This window comes from Ammospiza nelsoni, chromosome 5 (assembly GCF_027579445.1).
Source record: "Ammospiza nelsoni isolate bAmmNel1 chromosome 5, bAmmNel1.pri, whole genome shotgun sequence".
Taxonomy (NCBI): domain Eukaryota; kingdom Metazoa; phylum Chordata; class Aves; order Passeriformes; family Passerellidae; genus Ammospiza; species Ammospiza nelsoni.
This window is the reverse complement of record NC_080637.1, coordinates 68,519,570-68,534,304: the sequence shown is the minus strand read 5'-3', so window position 1 is coordinate 68,534,304 and position 14,735 is coordinate 68,519,570. Positions and strand designations below refer to the sequence as shown.

At 46.1% G+C, this 14,735-nt stretch overlaps 1 protein-coding gene across 1 annotated transcript in view; it reads right to left on the bottom strand.

Moving 5' to 3' along the window:
• Positions 1-14,735, bottom strand: part of LOC132073408 (IQ motif and SEC7 domain-containing protein 3-like) — a 30,396-nt gene that overhangs the window by 5,932 nt on the left and 9,729 nt on the right. The window contains exons 3-5 of the mRNA XM_059472458.1: positions 12,923-13,084; positions 2,881-3,003; positions 2,073-2,239 (exon numbers count right to left, since the gene is read on the bottom strand). Coding sequence (XP_059328441.1) covers positions 2,073-2,239; positions 2,881-3,003; positions 12,923-13,084 — 452 coding nt within the window. The remainder of the gene's footprint in view (positions 1-2,072; positions 2,240-2,880; positions 3,004-12,922; positions 13,085-14,735) is intronic.

The following is a 14,735-nucleotide window of genomic DNA, read 5'->3' as shown; positions in this document are numbered from 1 at the left end:
TTGGGCAGGCCACCAGAGAGAGAAGGAAAGGGAAGAACCAGTGGTCCCTGGCAGGTCACTGCTGCCTCTGCACTGTGCAGTGCTGGGAAGTGAAGGGGAATAGCAATACTTCACTTTAGGCTGTCTCCTTTGTTCCTCTAATGCATCTAATGCACCAGCAGGAGAGACTGACATCTCTAAGGCCAATGCAGTTGATTTCATTATTCCATTGCTCTGCATGGTGGCTCCTTTCCATGTGTTCCCTAAGGTTTTATAGCCACAATTTCACATTCATTTATCTTGGGCCGCTCAGCAATAACCCCTGCATTGATTTTGTATCATCAGAAGTGCTAGATGTGGGAAAGGCCTATGATGGGATTCAGCAGCTCTTCCTGCCAATGCAAGCATCATCTCTCCTTGTCTGCTTGGTGACCTCCACTATTTTCCTTCTGTGTTGTCTCCTAGGAATAATGCTTTTCTGCTATTCTGTTTGTGGTATCTCTGCCTTGACCCTGCCCCTTTCCTCTTTTACATCTCCTTAGATAATTCTCCAGAATTTCCTGTCTGACCCTTCAGAGTCTGGCAGAAAAGGTTTTTTTTCACCCTTCCCTGAGCCAAACACTGAAAACCAGGTTTGCAGTACTTCTCCAAACTGAATTCCTCCAGTCATTTAGTATTGATTTTCCCCTGCATTCCCTGCAGCTCCCTGGTCTGAGATGTACTATCCTGAGTGATGCAGGTGAGGACCTGCTGAGAAATGGAAAGGCACTGAGATTTGTCCTGCTCCCTTACCTACATCCTTGCAAATGTATCCCAAATAACAATTCCAACACAGGCTGCTGAAGCTGCATTGGCCTGCAGGTGAGTCTGGATTGAAGTGTGTCTGCCTGGTTGTGATGGGGTCACATTCACTTGCTCTGATGAATTGGGGTGTGTTGCACACTGGAGATGAGTGACCCTCATGCTGATTTAATTCCTTGTGGTGTGAACTGACAGTTTTTAAGGCAACTGTAAGTGTAAGTTAACATTAAAAAACCTCCCTCTTTTGTTAGTGCTATCAATTGTAATACTAAAGGGGGTGATGGCAGGTAGCAGACCCATTCAGTATCTGTGGAATTCACTTGAAAGGGGCCTCAGTGTCACATTATACCAGTCTGAACCAGGTGACAAATTGTGGAAGGTGTGGGAGACTCAGATGACACTTTCTGAACAGCAATCAGGACAAAGAAACAAGTCAAAGGAACCCAGAAAAATGCAAAATCTTTAGAAAAGACAGGAATTTATGCTGGAAAAACTGTGAGGGAGCTTTATATGAATTGCAGATGTGCAGTAAGAGAAACTTGGAAAATGGCTGACCTAGGATGACCTAGGAATGAATATGGCTGGGAAATTAGACAATAATTTGTCTAGACATGATGTCAAAAAGGCCAAACAATACTGAGCTGAGTTAGTAGATCTGAAAATAAGAACAAGGCAGTAGCTCTATATATGAGTATGTTATGACCACATCTGAAAAAGTGCTTTTAACAATATATTACCAGGATGGAAAAGACTGACCTTGAAAATAGAAGAAAATTGATTTGGGGGACTGATGTATCAGAAATTGCAAAGAAAAAATGTATGCATGAACTCTGTCACGCCTACAGTTACTATAAGTAATTGCAGGCAATTAAGAAGGGAAAGATTTAGCCTGAATAAAAGGAAAATGTGTTCATATATTCAAAGCAGCAAGTAGGGCTTGTTTAGCACAACCCAGCAGGATCTAAGAAGGATGGAGCTGAACAATAGCAAAATGTAATACAATGGACTGTTTCCAAGAAATGAGATATCTTAAAAGATGAAGCCATCTCTCAAAGGAAAATGGTTGGTTTCTGAGAAGGCTGGACATCTTTCTGCAGAAAACAAAGTTAATTAGAATTTCCCTTCCCCAGCACCCTAGAAGGCATCTCAAACAGCCACCCATGTCTGGCTCACAGACAGGCAGCAGAAGACCTGAGGAAAGGCAGTTCCACTAGGTTTTTCCTGCCTTCATCTAGGCAGAATTTAGAAAAGCAAGAGGGGAAAAAAAAAAACCACCAAGGCAGAACCCTCACCTCTCAGATTGCGAATGAAGTCCTCCAGCATCATCTTCCTGTCAGGCTTGATGTTGGGGCTGTACATGTCTGTGTTGAGGAGGATGATTGCAAAGGCCAAGATGAAGATGGTGTCCGGGTTGTGGAACTGCTGGACCACATCTGGGTTGCACATGCAGTACCTCTGGCTGCAGCAGGAGGGATGCACACACTCAGCATGGAACATGGGACCCCTCTGCTCCAGCTGGGCAATGCCTTTACCACAAGCAGATCACATTCCTTTCACCCCACCTCTCACATATAAGAGAAGGAATCCACTGCTCTCTGAAGGCAGATTTCCCCACCAATGGCTGAAGTAGGCCACTGAAACTTCAGCCTTCTTGTCCTCAGGAAGCAAAAAAGCAAGTGAGGCTGGAGTGGGCTACTCAGACTGTGTCATACACAAGTGGTGTGTGCTCCAGCCTGCCTTGCTCAGCACTCCTCTGGATGCACCAAGGAGAACAGAGAAGCCCTGCAAGCCCCTCTGCTTCTCTTCCTGTGAGTCACCAGTGAACAGGGAATCCCTTGCTGGAAGCCATGTCAGGACTGGCCTCCCTCTGGCCCTGATGCCCTTCATGCCACTGAGGCTCTGACAAGGCCGCGGCTGTGACGCGGCACAGAGGACTCCATCCCTCAGGGGACTCCATCCCTCAGGAGCCCCTCCATGATCCCCCTCTCTGGGAGGGAACTCTGTGGGCGTTCTCTCCATGGCTGCTGGATTTTTTGCCTTGTGCTGTGTTCCCTGCTTGCCCTGGTTGCAGCTGTGGGACTGCAGGGCTCCTGCTCTTACCTGAAGGCCTCGATGAGCCGCTCCACCTTCTGCGCCTCCCCCTGCACGCGGATGTGGGCCTGGAATTTCCGCAGGGCTTCGTCCAGCTCCATGCCTGAGAAATCCATCTCGTCCACCACACAGCTGTGAGAGGGGGACACAGCCTTCATCAGAACAGCCTCCTGTGGATGACACCAGGCAGGCTCCTCCACTGTGGCACTGAGGCCTGGTCCCCAAGGGAAAGGCCCTGAGACATCGCTATGGCTTCCTGGATCCTGCTTACCATAGGCAGTGATTTTACTCAAGTGATTCCTGCATTCTACAGCTGGTGAGCAATTGTGCTTTACTATATATTTATATATATATGTGTGTGTGTGTGTATGTGTGTGTATACACTATCATATATACATATCACACTGTCAAAACCCAGGAAATTCTTCTGGCTGCCCTGGAGGACTCAAGCCCCTCCCAGGGAGCTCAGAGACCTTGGCACAGAGCCCAAGACCCCTGTGCCTTTGATCTTGACCCATGGAGCAAATTACCACCTTATACAAAGAATTACAAGTCAAGGGAGTTTAAGTAGAATAATAGTTAGTTTGTCACGGAGTGAAAAAAATAGATTTTTGAGGTTTTTGGAATGGGAGCTCGGGGTCCCAAGATGGAGGAATTTGGGCGTGCCTTGTCCTTTTTCCTCCTTCTTCCTAGCCTCCATGTTCTGGGTGATGCTGGCACTTTTGCATTGGTTTAAGGTAGAAACTCACTGTCTAATTGGTGATAGGTATTGGGAAGCTATGGTAAATAAAGTACACATAGCTTTTAGTTTAAAAAATAACATTGCCCCAGGGGCAGTCAGTTTGCTTCTGTCTGACCTGCTGAACAGACCTCAGCAGGCCAGAGAAAGAATTTTATAGATAAGAAACAATAAACAACCTTGAGAACGAGACCAGAAGAGTCCTTCTTCAACTGCTGGGCTGGGAAAAGAGATTTTCTAACACATCTTGGGGTCACTCTGGCCAGCAGAGATTCTGAGATCACACCATAGACAGCATATACATTCACATGGGCATATACAGAGAAAGTATGTGTAGATATACATGTATTGATACTTACCTGTATCTATATAGATATATGGACATCTATATTGACATAGATATTTAGACACATGTATCAATATTAATAAGACCAGAATCAGCCCAGAGAAAGTAGGAAATGGAAGCTGTTGTACAGAAATAACATGCAACATTACCTGCTCATCTGGTGGCACTTTGCATTTTGGCGTGATTCACTGCCCACTGGAAATTCATGGCCAATTTAGATACCCCAAGAAGGGCATGACACCTCTCTTATTTCCCACTAAAGCATTCTCATCTTATTTCCCACTAAGAATTCTCATCTTATAAAGGCCCTGCTGTTAGTCTCCAAAGCCTATCACTGCAGTACTTGATCTCTGTATTAGTCAAATCATCTACTTGTTCTTTTTCTTACTGCATGATATTTCAGTCACTTGTAATGACAACACCTTTCTCATGTGGCTTCAGCACATTCTGTTAGCATATTCCTACCTTTTGTGCTCAGGTCATTACTGCAGCATTAATCAAAAGAAACCCCTGTTCATGATGTCCCTCAGGCCCAACTTCCCATTTCAGCAGAGTATGTAGGCACTAATGTCTGTATCAGCCAATTTGCTCCCCTGTTTATTATTCCTCTGCTAATTTCTCTCTCTTCCACTCTCAACAAAAGATTTCTCATGTCCAAAGCTTTGCTGAAGTCTAGATTTATGTTCTGCATGTCCCCTCTCTAGAAAACTAGTTATTCTAACAAACACAGACATTAAATTACTTTATTTTCCACTGACTTTGGTATGTACAATTTACCTTTCTGCTTGTCATTATTCTTACCTAAAAATAAATTTTAAGAACTGAAATACTATCTGACAGATGAAGAAAATCTCAGGTGCCAAAATCCCATTTTCTTTAAACCTTCATTGAACACAAAGTCACTAATTTGCTAATGGGACCACTTTGACATTAGAAGTGCATTAAAAATTCAAGAACTTTATATTTTCTGCTGCTTTTTACCTTGGAGGTTACTTCTATTAGCCCCTTAACCCCTTTATTTCATTTTTTGCATTGTGTTTGGGGTAAAGGATATGTCATGTGGTAAAGGATAAACTGGTCCCACATTTAAGCTTATTAAGGAGGAAATTTTCCCCAAGACAGGTTGTCCGGGACTTTATGAGGAGTGGTATAGGGAAAAAAAGAGGGGGAAAGTATTACCTCTCTTCTGGATCCTTCTGTTTCCTAGGATTAGCTGGAAATTTGGCGAAAGAAACCTCTACTAATAAAGGGATATGCTGTTATCAGTTCTTCCTTTCTGAGATCAGCTGTGTCTGTGGGTCTAAGTGCTGCAGTTTGCTGTGAGTTATTGGAAAGTGGTTTGTGATCTAAGCTGTTGAGTGCCACATGCAGCCTTGCTAGAATAAAAATCTGTTGCACAATTCCTCAAATGGGTGAGGGACAGAGATCTGAACTCAGAAACGTCTCTGCATTCCTCCACTGCCTTATTGATTCAGGAGTTGTCATCATTTAGCTGGGGTGACACCTGCAGAATAACTTACCAAGAGCTCTGACTGAACATAAAGTGCTTTGTATCTCCTGAGGTTGGACTTGTTACAACCTCAGCTAGGAATTGTGAGCTCTTTCTCTGCACAAAGTCCATATAATCGAAATTCAGAAACAAATAGGGAGCAAGGAAAGAGAATCAAAGGGACTGCTCTCTTAGGAAATCTTCTATGAAATATTTTTTTATCTCTCCAAGAGGTGGACTGCAGGAACACTTTGCAATAAGAAAAACTCCCTTCACTGCATCTTTCCTTTTTTATTTTTATTTTTCTCATACTTACACTCAGTCCCTAGGGTTAACATCAAGGCATTCTGCTTCTTGGAATTTATCGTTGATAGTAAAAACAGTTTTCCTCTTGTTAGTTATTATTGCGTTCACAGCTGCAACCACCTCTGCACTTGAGCTTTTGTTATTATTTTTTAATCCTTTCCAGAGTGCAAGTGTTTCTCAGCACTGACCCTGGTGATTTTGTTGCTATTGTCTGCTTCCAGACATGTGAACACTGAGTGCTTGCATGCCCCAGGGACACCCACTGAGGTCACCCTAGTAGCACCAATCCACCAGCATGAAATCATCTATCTTTTGCTTACTCCTTCCCTCTTTGATCAGTCTTTCCCCCTGCACACAGGCTGCCCTAAAACATCCTCCTCTTTGTGTACAAATCTTGAGTAATAAAGTCAATACGCATAATACAGAAAGCATGGAGCTTTCGTTAGGACAAGTAGGACAAGGCAGCTGTTCACAGCTCTTTTCAAATTGCTACTTGAGTTATGCTTGGATTCTCCTAGGAGGGTTTCTCTCACAGACTGACTAATGCAGGTTTCCTTTGTAAATTCCAACTCCTGGGAGTCTCTTCCATTTTTCTCTCAGCCCAAAGAACAATGTCCCCTGTCCTGCTTACTGAGAAAAGTTGACCAGGCAGAAAGGACAGGTTAGGAAGAATGTTTGATTCAAGCAAAGTCAGCCTGTGCTTGGATTTGATTTATCTGACAAATCCTGTGCCAAAGGTCTGAAGAACAGCTCCTAGAGGAGCCATCAGGCACCAAGCTGGTATTTCTGCTGTTAGACAGGCAGAAAAAAAGATGGGTCAGACTTGTCTGTTAATTTTGTGTGCAAATTTGACACAGCAAAGTCGAAAGAGCCAAACAGCCTTGTGCTATGGGTCTGCCATGTTCCTCCTCCTCTTCCTTGTGCTGTGGGTCTGCATTGTTCCTCCTCCTCCTCTAGACAGCTGGAAGTTTTGCAACCTTCAGATTCCTGCACAGACTCACATTAACTTTCCAAATGCACTCTGGTAACTGTGTCAGACATCCCCTGAAGTGCAGCACAACTTTTCTTCATGAAACCAGAGAAGATCTTTTCTTTCCAAGCTAGAGACCATGGAAGCTGACAAAGGATATGAGAGTGGGTGGCTCTCTGCATCCAAGGAATAAACCAAAATCTTATGTGCACATGCCAAAACCAGTGCTGAGTTCATTTTCTCACAAACACCTGGACACCTGCAAGATGCCTATTCCAGAACCTCCAGGAGGCTTGAGAGATGATGATACAGGGACACAGTAATCACCTTATAAAATCTCATGTTTCAACGCCTTCCTGCCCAGGAACTTGCAACAAACCACACAAATTGAACTCACAGTGCATCCAGAGATTCATTTAGCCCACTATCTGTAAGGATATGACTTTGGATATTTGGATCATGCTGAAGTGAGCAGGAAAAGCCTCATGAACAAGGGGGTGGAGGTTGAGGACTCTTGGGCCACCTGTGTACATGAGGAGTTTGATCTGCCCTGAGGCACCTCACAACAATAAGCAGAGAATTCCACACCAGGTTCCAGGACCAAAGAATGAGCTCCTAGATGGATTATTCTGCTTAGCTGTTCTCTCTGTTGTAGCCTTCTAGGCTACAGGGAAAAGATCCTCCTAAAAGTGGGTGGACATAATGGCAGAAGAGCTGTGAGGATTTAGCACAGGGCCAAGCATGGCAAAAGAGCCTGTGGCAAAAGGGTTCAGTGAAGACAGGAAGCAGCTGTACCATGTGGGGCTGGGATCTGCTCAGCCAAGTGTAATGACCTATTTTCCAGCTTTTCCGCTCAGGTGACAATGCAGCAGGGGCTGGGATGCAGCTAAAAGCATCTGTAATGAACCTGCAGCCTCCACTCAGGGAGGGAGCAAGGGGGGAGGCAGCCAGGTGGAAAGTTTAAAATCATAAGGCACTAAGATATGTAATAAAAAACATCCCTTTTCTCAGCCTCCCTAATTCTACAGGATTTCTGAAGGTGAGTCAGGATTTGGGTGAATTGTAGAAGAGCTCAGCTCCCTGGAAGGAAATTGCCCTGCATGTGCAGGCAGAACAGAAAGAAAAGTTAACAGGACTCCCTGATTCCATGCACCAGTGGGCACAGGTGTGTGTCCCAGTCCTGCCCTCCCCACCCTCTTGGGAAGGACAGTCTCTACAATGGAGACCATGGAGACCATGCCCACACTAGACTTCCCTTTCTGGGGAATGCTACAGGATTGCTGTATTGCCTGGTTTTGCCCTGGGCTGCCATGCCTGCTCACCCTCCCATGGTTGTTGGTAGCTCACATGCCTACTTGCTTGGGAATCTTCACCTTCCTGAGTTTCTCTGGGAACTGGGCAGGCTCAGGCTGCACAGTCAGCCTGCCCAGGCCTGGCATGGGAGGGTTGTTCTTACATTTGGTGTGTGCCACAGCCCTGCTTGCAGCTGGAGGTCAGAACTGCCTAACACAATCTTCCCTCTGTCCTGTTTCTATCCCATCCTTGTCTATTGCTCCTGCTCAAACCCTCCTGTGATGGAAGTGCCCTACTGACCCTCTGTAGCATCCTCAGTAAGAAGGAGAAAGAAGGCTAGTTTGGGCTAACCTGGCAAGTCCATCTGTCTGTCCAAGAGGAGCCTCATTCTTCTCAGAGAGGCAATGCCTTTGCTGGGCTCCCAGCTCTGCATGTTCTGAGAGCAGCTTCTCTCTCCCTCACTTTCCATGACAGAGAGACAAGACAACACAGGCTTGACAGACAGGAGACCTCCTCAACCCCAGGGAGAATGTCTCCAACAGCAACTTCCACTCTTAACACCAGCCAGACCCTGAGAATGTCTCCTCTGCTGGAATCTCTGCCCATTTCTCCTCTGGCAACAAGTGCACCAGGACAGCCACATCTGCACTCCCAAATCCCACAAGCTGAACACAAACCATCCAGTACCAGCACAGCTGATTCCATTCATGAAATCACTCACATTATCTTGTTCATGAATGATCTATGAATGGAAGTAATTCCTGAGTCAGGAACAGGTGGAGGGGAAGAATGGACTAAAGTGAAGGAAAGTATGACGAAAGGAGAACAAAAGCAACAAATAAACACAAAATGAAGAAAGGATGCAAGAATGATGACGTGTCTTGTATTAAAACTATGTGTTAATGCATTGGGCCTGACTTTTTCAAAGTAACAGAATTATTTTTCTGCAGTACTTGACAAATAGATTTGATGAAAACTGCTCAGTACCACATAGGTCCTTGAATGGGCCAGGCTACCTCTCTCCAGCTGTATTTCCTGGACTGGTAGACACTGAAACCCTGGGGCAGGTCTCCAGTGACTCCAGGAGATTCTTGGATCTTACTGGATCTTCTTAGATTCTTCTAGATGCTCATCACAGTGAGTAGTTATTTTGTGAGATGCTTAAAACAAGTGGGATTTATGCCCTGCAACACAAAATGCCTAAAAGCTGCACATCCAGACTAAACTAGCACACTGAGAAGAACAACACTCTTGAGGGCCCCATGTCTCTCCGTTGACAAAAGGAATTCATAAATTTCTAGAAGACACTAAACTTAGTGGTGGCCAACAACAAGTGAGATAAATCCTAGTTTTAAAGACTGAAGTCTTTTCTATACAAGAAAATTACACACTGCATCTTCCTAAAGAGACAGACCTGAGTGGTTCAGTGTTATCAATGTGTGTGTGTCAATTACAGTCAGAAACTGTTGAAAATCTCCTGCTTTCTCTGCTTTTCCTCTGGCTAGCATGTAGAACTACTTGTGAATTATCCAGACACCTGTTTTGAGTTCCAAGAAAATCAGTTTAAGGTTGAAAGATAAGAGCAGGAAGATGGAAGGGAGATTAGAATTTCAGGGCATTTAGGGGCTGGGCATGAAGGTGTGGGAAGGCAAAATAGCACACCAAAGTGCTCAATCCTCATAAAATGCTTTCCTCACCTAAACCCCTGCCCTTTTACATAAAAGGCTTTGTAACCAGCATAACACTTCTCTGGACGTTTACATTCACTGGTGGCAGTAAAGTGGGATCATCTTCACAGTGCCAAACAGCACTCTGCACTCCTGAGCTCTGCTGTCTGACAGCAGGAACAGCCTTCTCTGTCAGCCAGCACAGCTTCCAAACCTGCAGAAGCCAAGAGAACTCTGCAGAGTACAGACCTGAATCTGGACATTACAGCTGAGTCTGGAGTTTGTAACCTGGGCAGCTCTGCCCTGCCTCAGAATGCACAAGGGAGCTTGACACTTTTGCAGATGTTTTAAAAGCTGTGCTATTATTTATTCATGCAGCTGAGTTAATTCAACCTGGATGCAATTGAAACATTGCTCACAATACACAATTGCAACATAAGTTTTCACATCGAGCAAAAGCTAAACTAACACAGCAAGGAGCATCAATAATTGAACTTGCTTTTGGGAGGTAGAGGAGGCTCCAGGGTCAGGTTTGGGATGTGAAAGAGCACAGATATCTCTGCCTGCATACAGGCTCCCTCACTGCAGGTGATCACAGCCAGTCCAAGCACTGCTGCCTGCTCATGGCCACCCTGGCTGGCCATTTGACCCCAGCAGGACTAAGTGCCTGTCCTTCTTCTGCCCATTTGGGACACAAAAATGACTGTGGTGTTGGGCAAATCATGCAAAAGCTGCTGTGTGAGCTCTCCTGTCTGCTGCATGCTCTCCAGGGAAAACCATGTACCTTTACTGAGCGTGGGTGGATGTGGGGACAGCACGACAGCCCTTGCAGAGTCTATTCTCCCAACCTGTGCCAGTTTGATGGGAGTTGGATGAGGAATGAGAACCAGACAAGGTCTTAGACAGTTCTGAAATGCCAAAAGGTCCCTGATCTGCCTCTTGCTCCCATAGAAACAGCTCTTAAGTTGTGACCAGTCCTTGAGATACAGTTCACTGGAAATGCCAGCACACTACTCTACACTGCCAGCCCTCTTCCTCCTGCAGCATGGACAGGAAAAATATCCAGGATTATAATTCTGGGCCATGATTTCTCCTTTCAATGCCTTATTTCCATGCATGGGACACTGCTGGGTGTGCAGCCATTGCCCATCCAGCTCTCATGAGCAGCTGATGAAAAATTTGCTCGCAAAACCCACCAACTATGCTCAAGCATATCCCCAAGCTCAGAACTGGCACAGGAACAAAGTACCTTCAAATGGCACAGCTACAACCAGCTGAATGTGCATGTTTTTTCCTTCCTGTTTTAGGATATTCTACATGTATTTTAAGTCTACTTTTATCTTTGCCTTCATGGAAGACAAATCAGGCATTTATTGTGAAGAGGGGATGGCAGCACAGATTGTCAGTGCAAGCATATCATCTGTGGCCTGGCAAGATCAGATGCAGGTTTGGACCCTAAACTCAGACCCAGTTGTTTGATACCTGCTCAAGTACACACTGTCCCTGCCCCAGATGTATCCATGCACACACAGCCTCAACATCTCAGTCCCCATCTTTGAGCCTTGTTTTCTACAGATGTTAACAGGATGGGCAAGGTCACTCCCTCACTGAATATTTGGAGTTGTTACCATGAGAGGGGCAGTGGAAACTCTGAGTAATGAGCATGATGGAGTAGGGCCACCTGCTCCAATGGCCCCCACGCCTCATGCAGGAACAGGAACAGGACAGGCAACCCCAGTGTAGCAGCTCCTGGGCACTGAGGCTGGGAGGCTGATACCAGGATTTGCAATAGGCACTGCTCCCAGGAGCTGCTGACACTGAGTTTGTGGTCCCATGTGAGGCAGAGGAACATGATGCCAAATTTACAATTACAGGGAAGAGTCAGCCTGTTGTTGTTGCAATATTCCCCTGTGTGTGCAGAGGCTAGGTTTGGACCTGAGCAGATTATCTGTGGGGGGAAGCAGCCCACACAATGCTTACTGGAAAAAAAGAGGCAATTACTTTTAATTGTAGTTCTCAGTGTGAAGAGACTGGACAGCACATGTGTATTTTTGCTGGACAAATCAATACTCCTACAGTATATTAAAAAAAGAGATGGCCCAAAGGTCAGGTGGGTACCTGCAGCAATAAGAAGTAGCAATTGCAGCTGGAATTAATTTTAAAATTTAAGCCTAGATTTGGCTCTTGAACTTTGGCATCCTCCAGTTTTTCTCCAAAGTAGAAGTGGTATGTGGATGGGATTTGGAGTTTCTTTATGGTTTGATTCAAGAGAAACCACTGCAAAATTCAAGGGAAATAGAGAACATTTAGGAGAATGGAGAATGTAATAAAGGACCCAGTGCAAAGGACTTCCTGCCTAATGGAAAGGCAGCTCTCACTAAGAGTTGTGCTTCTGCATAATAAAGAAAGACACAGTTGAGTGCTGGTTATGCCTTGAAATGGGTCTCTGAATGAACTAGACTTGAAAGAGGAGAGATGTGCAGGCTGAGAGATGCATGACTTGTGACCAGGAGAGGGTCACACTGAGAGAACTGAAGGAAACAGTCCAGCAAAGGCAGCCACTGAACAGAAGCAGGAAGGAAAACTCAAAGTTTGTTCTGAAAAGGGGCAGCTCAGCTGGTTGGAGATTTTGGAGTGGGGATGTTCCTCAGTGCTCCGTGGCTGCTGTGGCAATGACGAGCCCTTAGTAGCATGTTTTCATAGGCAGGCCTCCTCATCACCACAAACAGGACCTTATAATTATCCTCATAATGCAGTTGGACAAACTCAAAGGGCCACCAATTTCCAACCTGGACAGAAAGAGAACTGAGTATGTAGCCAGCATTCACTTCTCCCTGCTGGTCTCACAGCAAGAAGCAGATAGTTTTCCTCCTCTGCCTCTCAGTACTTTCCAGAAGGCATCAGAGGTACTTTATATGGATGGGATGAGACCTCAGCCAAAGGGTTTCCCAGCCCCCAAACCTGCCAGCAGCACTTGTTCTACCACCTGACAGCGCTGAGCTCCTGCTAGGTGACCGCAGGCCTGCTGAGGAAGGACTGAAATGAAAGAAGTGATGACTGATATGAAGGGTGACACACATAGCTGGGAAATGTGCAGAGGAATGCCAGATAGGCACTGGCAATGGTGGAGTTCCTGCAGAAGGGGGACAAAGGGGCATGGAGTGCTTGCTGATGCAGCCAGGGGCAGAGCAGGCAACTCCTTTAGAGTGGAGGGAGGAGGGGAAGAGATTTCCACACTTACTCCAGAACGTCCCTGTTGAACTGCTTCTTGCTGTTGCCCAGGAACTCCCCGATCATCTGGCGGCTGAGGCCCTTGCGCTGCAGCAGGAAGTGTGCCACCCCAATGGGGGTGTCTGGGATGAAGCCTCGCGAGATCAGGAACTGGATCCCTTTGTCTGGGTTTCTGCAAGGGAAGGACAGAGACATGGTGAGTTTGCATGAGCTCTTGGAGGCATTGTTGCCTCTGGCTCACCCCATGGCTGCATCAGTGCAGCCCTTGGTATGTGCCTGGGCTCCATGGTGTGTCAGGAATGGGACTGGTTGGGGTGAAGAAAAGTGACTTGCTGTGATCCTCCCTAGCTGCTGCTGAGGACAAAATTATGTCATAGGACCTGCTGTGTCACTTGCAGCTCCTGCTGTCACTTGGTAATCACAAGTGGCATCCCACTGCCACAACAGATCCTACTGCATTGTACCACACTCATAACTGACTCCTGCCATCCATCTGCTCCAGTCAGAGACTCTTCCCTCTGTGAAGAGACTTAGGAGACATTGCTGCCATGGTCTATGGGCAAACGAGGCTCAAGGCCCCAGGGGGGATAACCAAAAGTGGGCACTTTTTCTGTTAAACAAATAATTTTGTTTTTCATAGATTTTCAACACTCATCGTAGAGTGATACTTTTTTACCTTCCTCACCTGAGCTTGATGTTGGCTGCCTGAACAGAAATCCCATACTCAGATTTGTTTATCCCTCCTTCACTCCCTCCACCCTTAGCTGTGATTTTCTTCCCTTCTCTATTGATTCATGCCCTCAGGCAGAAATCTCTGTGTGTGAGAGAAGGCACCCAGAGAATGCTTTGTCAGAGGAAGGGAGGGAGCAGTGAGCAGCTCCCAGCCAGAGGGCTTTTCTCCCTCTGTGGCTGTGAGCATCTCTCTGAGAGCAGGTCTGGTGCTGAGTGGGCCTGATTGCCTGGCTGTGGGAGTGATTTTCTGCTTCTTAATGTGCCAGTGTCTGTGCCTGCACACACAGCTCTTACAGAAGCCGAGTGGTTTGGGTTGGGAGTGACCTTTAAAGGCCATCTACTCCAACCCTCCTGCAGGGAGTGGGGACATTTTCAACTAGATAAGGTTGCTCAGAGAACCCTCCTACCTGATATTGTTTATCTCCAAGGATGAGGCATCCACCACCTCTCTGGGCAACCTGTGCCAGTGTTTCACCACCTTCATTGTAAAAATCTTCTTCCTTACATCTAATCTAAACCAGCCCTCCTTCAGTTTAACAGCATTACCCCTGGTTCTATTGCCAGAGGCCCTGGTAAAACATCTGTCCCCATCTTTCTGTCCTGGTTTATAAGCCCCTGTGTGTGTAGGAGTGCTGTGAGCTTCTGAGGTGCCTTGTCTTGCAGACAAGAACAAACAGTACGTGTGTATTGTGCAGGAAGTTTTCCTCCCATAATTCAGCCTGCCCCACTGAAGGGTCTCTGTCATGGTGCTCTGTGCTGAGGTGGATCACTGCAATGGCAGGAGGATTGCCACATTTCTTTGGTTCTTTGAGACAGGTAAGAGAGTGACTTCTTTAAATGATGTCATGCTTCCATCATTAACCCAAATTCAGGGTTCCTTGTCAAGGCTCAAGGAATGAGTTTGCTCAGGCAGTTTCCTGGGGTGAGGGAAGAATAGGATGAGATGTCAGAGCACGTGAATGCATGATATGCACAGGCACAGACTGTGACATTGTCAGGTGGTGAAGTATGTGGGTGAGCAACATATGTCTAGCTATAAGGGGAGCTGCATCCAGCAGAATGGCCTGCTCCTCACAGGGGCCTCACGGACA